The following is a 10,056-nucleotide window of genomic DNA, read 5'->3' on the forward strand; positions in this document are numbered from 1 at the left end:
ATAGGTTCAGGTAAACCGTTCCAAAGCTTAGGACCGGTAAAACGGATATTATTTTGAAAAATACGTTCATGGTGTTTAGGAATATAGATTTCTTCAGATGATCTGGAACAATACTTATGTATATCTGAAACACGTTGGAATTGGCCGCAGAAATGAGAAGGTAGTTGTGAGTTTACAGACATTTATATAATAATGTACATTGTTAAAGTTTATTTATATCTTCAAAACGAAGTAACTTAAGAGATTTAAATAAAGGATCGCTACTGAATCGTGGGTGAGAAACTGATATGAAACGTAAAACTTTATTTTGCTGTGCACAGAGCTTTTTTTTAGACTTGTTCGATATGTATTTGCCCATATAATATTACAATAGGATAGGGAAGGGAGAATCAAAGAACAATATAAAGTACGTAATATCGTTTTCGGTAAAAACATACTTAGGTGGTAAATAACACCTGTATTTTGAGCTATTTTGTTTTCAAGCGCATTTATATGATTTTTTCATGTTAATTTACTGTCTATGAAAATACCAAAAAATTTAGTGGAATCCACTCTTGGAAGAATATTATTATTTAATTTGATTTGTACAGAGCTAAAGTCAGGAGGTTTTGGAGAGATGTAAAATATCATGTAGTTACACTTTTTGAAGTTGATTGTTAATAGTAATAATAATAGAGAATATTTATGAAGCGTGCTACAGTCATGACAAATTTGAATATATAAACAACATTTATACAACAATAAATAACAAAGTAGATAAGCAAATGAAAAAAATATATTTATGGGAATGTCCAACTGAATGCACCTATAAATACACCTAAGTAAAACTATTTGACATTACATATAACAAATTCAACAAACATACACCCATTATGTAGAATCAACCTCCCAACCAGCAACGGACAAAGGAAAAAGGACAAAGGACAAAGGACCCTAGGAAACAAATAGGTTTTTAGGTCTCTTCCAAAGCTGTCAGTGCTCCCAACTCTAAGCTGGTAAGGAAGTTGGTTACACACAGTGGCGTACGTAGGATTTTTGCAAGGGGGGTAGGAGGGGGGGGGGGGGAGGGGGGGGGGGTTAACATTTTAAAATCGAGCCGATAATTTTTCGCAACGACTCAGCAAGCCGCTGAATGAGCGGGGGGGGGGGGGGTTAAGAACAGCATTTTTTTTTTGCTCCAACAAATTTCGCAACGCCTCGGCCAGCAGCTGAATAAGCGGGGGGGGGGGGGGGGGGGAAGGGGGGGGGGGGGACAACACTTTTGGGGGGGGGGGTGGTCCCAGAAATTTCAAAATTTTGCCGACCGATATTTTCAGTAGGGGGGGGGGGTCACTTTTTTGGGCACCCTTGTGCACAATATATATATATAAATATGTATTTGCTGAAACCCTCACCTTCACGAAGGAGCGCCCGACAAGGAGAAAGCAAAACCGGAAATGAAACATCATCTGGTTCAACCCTCCATTCAGCAAAAACGTCGCAACCAACATCGGCAGATCGTTCCTGAGGCTTGTTGATAAGCACTTCCCAAAGAAATCAAAATTCAACAAGATATTCAACAGAAACACGCTCAAAGTCAGCTACAGCTGCATGCCGGATTCGCCAGCATCATCAAGGCGCACAACAAGCACTTTCATCCACGGACGACCACACCAAGCCGAAAACCTGCAACTGCCGGAAAAAGAATGTGTGCCCCCTACAAGGAAACTGCCAGGCCGGCACTATCATCTACAGTGCCAAAGTCTCCGGCCCAGAAAGCCCTTAGCAATATATTGGACTCACCGAGCCCCCGTTCAAGCTGAGGTACGGCAACCATCTACAGTCCTTCCGACATGAGAAGCACAAAAACAGCACAGAACTCTCCAAACACATTTCAACTCAAACACCAAAGCACCCCATTCACCATCGAGTGGTCGATCTCCAGCAAGGCCCAGGCGTACTCCATCGAAACGAAAAAATGCAACCTGTGCCTAACTGAGAAGCTTGCCATCATCAACGCCGAGAAACAGACACTCCTGAACAAAAGACCAGAACTCATCTCCAAATGCCGCCATGAAAACAAATTCTACCTCTGCAACTTCAAAAGAGACTATACTTAATTAAATATATATATATACTAGCACATTGGTGGAGACTATTTTGCGATACCCCCTCCCATGTTTAAAATTCCATCGCAGTACCTGAGCAATTACAATAGCCCCTTCACCCATGAGTAAATCTTATTGTTTTGTATTGTATTGTATTAGTTAAGCCTTATTTTGAACGTATTGTAGATTGTAGAGTAATCATGATAACAGTTGCCTGATGATCGCTCGCAAGGCGTGAAACTCGGAGTTGCAACCATGTTCCATTAGTCTGCCTTATCCAATAAATATTTTGCTCTGCCCATAAGCATTGAGCACTGTACGGAGGAATAGACCAGATATAAGTTTAAATATATATATATATATATATATATTAATTTAAGGGGGAGGGGGTCCTCAAAAATAACCCCCCGCTGCGTACGCGCCGTATGTAAGAACATAATATGAAGAAGATGAGTCGGGGATTTAAGAATCATTACCTTGTGACACAACATCAGAACTTTATAAACAATTCTTTCTTTGACAGGTAACATCTCTCTCTCTCTCTCTCTCTCTCCCTTCTTTTCCTCTTGCTCTCTTTCTTTCCTTCTCTCTCACTTTCTGTCTCTGTCTCTAAACATAATTTTAAAGATGATAACATGGGTACTGGGATTTTTGTATAAATTGCTCCGATAGCTATCGATACTCTGTCTTTGCTCTAATTAAAGTAATCACACTAAGAGGCAAAAGTGTTTTGAATTGATGCAAAACTCATATCATTGCGAAGGGGAAGCCTTAATGATCAAATACAACAACTCTTCTCTTCAAAATATGTTTGGGGCCCGCAGTAATCAACTCTCAAAAATGTTAGTTTTGAGATCCAGATTTTCTGCCTTCAGCGGTCCTTTGTAGAGCGTCAATATTTGTGACGTCACACACGGGACACGGCTGGCTAGCTGCAGACTAATACACGCGCGACTCCGGTGTGCGGCCGGTACTGAGCTGTTTGTCCAGTGTGTGACGTCACAATTCAGAGCTCTCTACGCTCGTCTGTTTGGTTTACGTTCGGGGGCGCTTGGGGGTCTAAGAAGAGTCTTGAAAAATTGCATTTTACTCCTTTCCATGATATTTATATGATTTCTCAGCAGATTATTCGTGTTTTTCAAGAGAAAATCTTTCCATCCATATGTAAATTGTTCTAATAATCAGTTGTTAGTGAACTTTCTTTGTGTAGGTCCTGTAGGTATGGAAGCTAGACCTCCTCACTCGAAGGTCATTCTATTATTATATAGGCCTACAAACCAGTCCATAAGTTCTGAGCCATCATTTTTTTTTCTCATAACACGAGATGGCGCTATCTCGAATTATATTCTTTGGAAAGAGAGCCTCGTTAATTTTGTGTATGTAACCAGGGGTTACAGAGCCGACTGATGTTTGATTATGTCAAGAGTATTATTCCCTTTACCAAAACATTCTCTTATAACTTTCATCAAAGAACATTCATACTTTTCACAGCTGCATACATACCAGTCTATAAAACAACGAAATATCTGTGATTCCGATTAAAAATGTAATATTCGACATCAGCCTAAAATGCACTCATGTTTCTTTTCGTTGAAAGATTAACGTTAATTCTATTCAATTCGGCTGACGCCTCGTTGAATAGAATGTTAATCTTTCAACTCATGAAAATATTCGCACTATTGAACTCATAACCATTCATTATTTGTATACCATACACATATATCTAATCTGATGTTAAATATGACAAATTCTGGAGTACATCTAAAGACAAGTGTATAACAATGGCACTCCGACACAAAAGCGTTTGCTCTTTAAACATGTCGCCGCCTGTAATCTAATTTTACTGTATATTTTCGAACATAATGGAAGAGAGAGAATAAATATATTAATACTAATGCTAATACTAATATTATTATTATTACTCTTGATAATAATGATGAGAACACAATTACTAATGATAATAATAATAGCAACAACGAAAAAAAGGAAGAAAAGGGTAGGGGAATGGCACCTCTATCATCATCTTCATCACAAGTGTTAGGTTACACTAATAGCTATATAACAAGAATGATAATAATAATTACATTTATAGGGCGCTTCATACGGGCGTTTCTATTATTCAACATGCTCAACAGCTTAAAAGCAAAAAAATAAAAAAATAAAAATGTTACTAATACAACACAATTAAGTTAACTGAAATTAACTACTTGTGTGCGCCTCCAGTATAATTTAAGTGATAATCTTGCTGTAATTTCTTCTTCCATACCTCAATGTAAGTTTCAGAATTAGGCATTAACTATAATTTATACATGTAAAATGATATACGGAACATGGAGAGGTAAATCCATTTCGGGGGTGAGGATGGAGGTGAGGGTGGAGTGTGTTCCACAGTTCAGGGCCAGAACTTGAAAGCGATCGCCTTCACGGCCCAGGAGTGCCGTGAACTTGGGATGTAAATAACTTGGGTGTGAGCAGCTAGAGCGGAGTCGCCGTGGTGGGTCGTGCACTAGGTCTTGTATGTATGAGGGTGCAGTGCAATGAAGAACTTGCTAGACGAGAAGAATGACTTTGAAAATGATGCGTTGACGGACAGGAAGCCAGTACGGTACGTGCCTGAAGGATGGATGAGATGTGAGTGGCGCCTAATTTATGAGCGCTACATGTCTGACCTCTGAGTTCTGATGGAGTTTTTGGTGGCGTTGCAGCTGGTAGTCAGGAATATTGTATTAGAAGCGAATTTAAAAGCCTAATCGGGAAAAAAATAAGGGAATGAACAAGTCCAATGTTTCAGTAGCCTTACGCGTCTGGTCAGCAGGGAGGTGAGACAAAATCTTCGGGTGTGCGAAAGGTAGCAGAGTTGGAATCTAATGGCTATACATGTGTGGGATATATTATGATTTAGAGTTCGAATCGATGACAACACCAAGGTTCCTGCATTTATTTGCAGGCCAGGGCTGATCTGAGCATCACAAACTGTAATGAAGCTTTCTTGGATGTTGTTCAGCATGACCTTCGAGCCTATAAAATCATGAACTCAGACTTCCCTCCTTTGAGCTTTAGATTACAACCGAATATTCAGCTTCCTTCGAAGTTACGGCGTGTTTACCTGAGGCATCGTTCGCCATGTTTTCGTAGATATCCTCCGTTACCACGACGACTTGGTTGTCTCTGGTCTTCATGTTGACATACTCTGCCTGCAGCATGGTCCCTCTCTTCATTCGGGGCGTTAAATATTCATTCTCGATCTCGCCTTGCTGGTCGTAATTCTTAAAGATATAAAATGATTCAAGTAATAAGAACCTGATTAAAACAATTTATTTATATCACGGAAAGGGGGAGGAGGGGGGGGGGGGGGATGACCTTTTAAAAACAAAGACGATTTCTTTTTTGAGTTACTGATGAAAAGTGCGATGTCGTTCCACATATTATATGCAGCCACTATAAAACTTCTTTCAGTTGATGAGAGTCTGTGTTTGGGAATGATCAATTTAGTTCTGACAGTTGCAGAGCGACGATAATTATAATATTATGGAGGTTTTTATTGATGCCAAACAAGACAAGTTATTTAGAATTCTGAAGACATAGTACACCATACAAGCAGACATTACGCATAATGCATTGATAAACAGGTAACCCGTGGATTTTCTAATCGAAGATGAAGTATGAGTCCTGGGGGTTGTTTCAGAAAGCCTAAGATCGACTTTAAGTTGGACTTAACTATTTCTCTCACCATTTACTGGCATTGGTCTCTCAAGGGACGTACGTACAAATCATGGTCATAAACCTACATAATTTACATTGTTTTGATCTTTCATTATTGAAGGAAAAAATATTAGACCATAATTGAGAGCCAATGATGTGAGCAACCAGTGACATAGTTAATTCCAACTTAAAGTCGATCTTAGTCTTTGTGAAACACCCCCCTGGATTCCAGGTCAAATCTTATTTTTAGCGGCTCGATTCTGGACGTTTTACCTCCATGTTCATGCGCAAGGTGTCACTGCCAGAAGCTTCGGGGAAAGCCACAATCGTAGTCTCGTACCCAGGAGGTGCTGCTTCTCCACCTGCCATCTCCAGACCTCGAGACCGGAACCATAGTTTGGGTCTTGTTTCGGCTTGCACCTAGGAGAAAGGCAATGAGTAAAGGAGAAGAAACAATCTCTGTGAGACACCATGGTCGGGTAGGCTTATTTTCACTGACTGAATTATTTCACCAGTATACTGTTTGCAAAATAATGATAGACAGTTTGTTCTTTTTGTCAGAGAGTTTATCTGGCTGTATTTTCTTTTCTTCCCCAAAAGCTGTTGTACCTCGCTTTTCACATGTTGAACTATGATGTGACCTTTTTGAAAATGTACATAGTCTTGGTGAAGTTGGTGTTATACATGGTGTTGAACTTGCGCATGCGCTTAAGTTAGTGGATTCAAGCAAAATCATTGGATGACAGTTGTCGTATGATATGACGTCGTATCGTGCATGCGCATGCGCGAGCTAGCTGTCAAGAATCTCTTCAGGATATCGTGGTTATGGAATTTTTAGTCAAGGTCTGAATATCCTATTTCAGCAGCGCTATCAGGCCGTTAAGTGTGAAAATTTGTTCTGCAGACAGAAAAGTTCGAAAATTGTTAAATCCAACAGACATCGCAGGATTCTTTGAATGGAGTGTTAAATCATTGGTATTGATTTTAACAAACAAAATCAGGATTAAAATCTACACACCACCGGTGTTGAAAGAAATGGTGTTGGATTTTTGAACACCAAAACTAGAATCGAACTTTAACACCAAGTTGAAATGATGGTGTTAGATTTTAACACCAAAGGCGGAATTAATTCAATCGTTTAATTCCAAACCCTAGTGTTAAATAACACCAGCTGGTGTTTTCCGATATAGATAGCGGTAAAGTGCTAAAAGTAACACACATGGTGTTAAATTTAACACCCATGGTGTTAAATTTAACACCCTTATTTTTGCAGTGTAGGATGATCTTTTTGCACAAAAACTCATAACTGCCTATATGAAGCTTTTTGACGTTTGTTTGAAATATCTTAATTACTACAATACACTGATGATTGATTGAAATTTGAATTCACATCCGCTTATGAAGTCTATACTTGACATTAATCAAACATTTAAAGGACTATTTATAACCTTAGAATGTAACCATACTCACTTGCATCTATAAACGAGAATGATGATAATGATGCATACTACCACTACTGTTGCTGCAACTCCACCGCCTATAGCTGCATACTGAGATGCATATGGAGCTGTGTGTAAAAACAAGTATCTAGCATCGTTACCATTTACAAAAATATCCAAGCATATAATTATTAGGAGAACAGTAAATACATAATATAATTGAGTCCAGAGATGGAGGTAGAGCATGTCGAGAATATGGCACCGTAAATTCCGACTCTCCTTCTTCTTCTTTCACATCTATTTTTCCTTGCTCGCCTTGGAATTTAAGGTTTAAATAAACGGCAATATAAAAATCATCATCATTATTATAATGAATGGATGCTCAGTACATTTACCTTGCCTTACTTTATTATATGAAATACCCGGAGGTATCAATTATAACCCACTTAAAAACGTCTACTTGCGATAGTGTATATAACGTGATTAACAAACAATAATAATAATAATAATAATAATAATAGTTAGCTCTTATATAGCGCATTTAATTACCGAAGGTAATACCAATGCGCTTTACAAATGTAGAAGACAATAGAAATAAAGACAAAATATATAATCAGATATGTTTGCCACCCCTTTACGTTAAATGAAAGCTTATTTATTATTATTCTTATCATATTGTATTGCAAAAAAGGCCGCTGGCCAATGTAAGCTCCGAGAATAACGAAATTGATTTGACTTTAAGTGAGTGAAGAATCCTCCATCTTCTTTCTAGTCATGTGTAAGCAAAGCGAGGGAGAATAGTCAGATAAGTATATACTAATAACGAAAATGACATTTACATTCCAAGGAAGTGGTTGAATTACCTTTCGAGCTAGTAGGTGTGTGTGATTTGGACAGGAAGTTAGTGCTGGTTGATTCAGTTGACGATTATTTTGTTACAAGCGGATCTGTGTATTTTCAAAAGGAAGTACTTTGAATAAGATCGCAATGACTATTTAAAGAAATGAACCTAAGACGATTTTACTAAAAGCCCATCGCATATTATATGATCTGACTACGATCCCATATTTTATTAATTGCAGTAAAATTTCGTGCAAACATTCAAACACGTAAAATCAGAATGATCGAGTATCTAAATAGTCATATGAAAATAAAATGTAACTTCCGAGGGACTTAATGCTTCATCGGAGGAAAGGTGGCTAATCTTGTCTTTGTATTCTGTTTTGTTTTTCTCTAGAGCGCTTAGGGACATGTTTTAATACTATGTGTTATGCGCTATACAAGGACGGTTAATTATTATTGTTATTAAATCGGCTCACAGTCATAGTGACGTCACCAATATAGCGATTATATGTATTTGAAGCCGGATTGGCTGTGAATCTTAGTAGAAAAAAAAAATGCACTAACATTCCTGTTGTTAGTATTATTAATATTATTCACAAATTAGATCAGGAAAATGATGTATATAATTGTAATTTCCTAGAAAATCGATCGCAGGAGGATCGTGAAGTGTGCGATGGGCGTCATATAGACATGGTCGTGCAAACACGACATTGACATAATACGTAATCCGGACAGGGTTTCAAGAGGCAATACAAAATGATACTGACATTGCACTTTCTCGAAAGCATTTGCTACCGTGTTAGAATCACATCTCTATTACGATGTATTTAAATGGGGTTTTATTAATTCAGTCGTTCTTTAGATTCATAACAAGATGGATCTTCTGTAGATCGAATTGTATGGCATTACGTGCACCTTCTTCCATGGTAATGTCTTTTCAACTACTTACCTATATATGATGTTTCATATATTTGAATGTTGTCTACTGTGATTAGAGGAGCTACACTACCCCTACTTGCAATGAATGATATCTGCAATAAAAATGGATATAAAAACAGAGAACAATATGCCTTCTCTTTTAAGAAAACTCTTGTTAGGTAGTGCTAAGTGATCTTTAATAATATTCTCAAATCAGATTTTCAAACTAAATGTAAGAGATAAATCCAAAACTAATGCATGTATAATATTATTTAAAACCAGGTAAGCTATTCGAAAGCCTAACAATGATCAAAACGTTTTAAAACAGTTATAAAACTTGTTTTACTGCTTGTTTAGACCCATACAATCTATTAAAAAAAAAAAAAATGTTATGATATATTGTGCAATATAAATAATAATTCATGTGGATATGATTATGTTTAAATAGTATTTGGCCTTACAATTAAAAATAAAATAAAAGAGATCTATCTTGTGTCAGTATGCTTGAAACATGCTTGAAGGAATGTCAAAGAAAACTAGAAAATAAGTCCTTGTATTACAAACCTCAACATCCATTTTGCTTGCACATGAGTAAGGAACTACTTCAGTATTTTGCGTCGGAATTGCCACACCAGTAACTGTAAATGCAGGTTCACTTGCTTCCCTGCAGACCTTGACCGACATGGATGAATCAGAACCCGCAAAGACGTATTCAAAAGATAAATTTCCTCGCGGTGATGTAAAATTGTGCGGGATGGAGAATATGAACTTGTCACCTGTACTGCTTGTAAACCTGTCTGCCCTGAGACCCCCTGAATATAGTTTGTAGAAAAAGAGTTTAAATACAAATAGGCCCCTGTATCCATTCGACAGGAAAATGAATAATTTATTATTATTTGTTAACATCGCGATTTTGTTCAATGTAGTTAAACACAATAATATCAATTTGGTCCCATTTGATACTGATCTTATCGAGGTCCCTATAAATTATCATTGCCACGGCATTGTATTTATACCTTGGTAGAGAGGGACAAATGTATGCGAAACCCTAGGGTTTCGCATACATT

The 10,056-nt window shown here is 37.6% G+C and overlaps 1 protein-coding gene across 1 annotated transcript; it reads right to left on the minus strand.

The window, feature by feature from the left end:
* Nucleotides 1–4,155: 4,155 nt before the first annotated feature.
* On the minus strand, nt 4,156–7,354 carry LOC105442876. The gene is made up of 3 exons (XM_030995207.1): nt 7,260–7,354; nt 6,063–6,209; nt 4,156–5,353 (listed from the first exon to the last, which is right to left on the minus strand). The coding sequence occupies exons 1-3, from the start codon at nt 7,263–7,265 to the stop codon at nt 5,144–5,146; spliced, it is 363 nt and encodes a 120-aa protein (XP_030851067.1). The 5' UTR covers nt 7,266–7,354; the 3' UTR covers nt 4,156–5,143.
* Between the last annotated feature and the right edge of the window lie 2,702 nt (nt 7,355–10,056).

The sequence above is a fragment of the Strongylocentrotus purpuratus genome, unplaced genomic scaffold, assembly GCF_000002235.5.
Source record: "Strongylocentrotus purpuratus isolate Spur 01 unplaced genomic scaffold, Spur_5.0 spur5_scaffold_21, whole genome shotgun sequence".
NCBI classification, from domain to species: domain Eukaryota; kingdom Metazoa; phylum Echinodermata; class Echinoidea; order Camarodonta; family Strongylocentrotidae; genus Strongylocentrotus; species Strongylocentrotus purpuratus.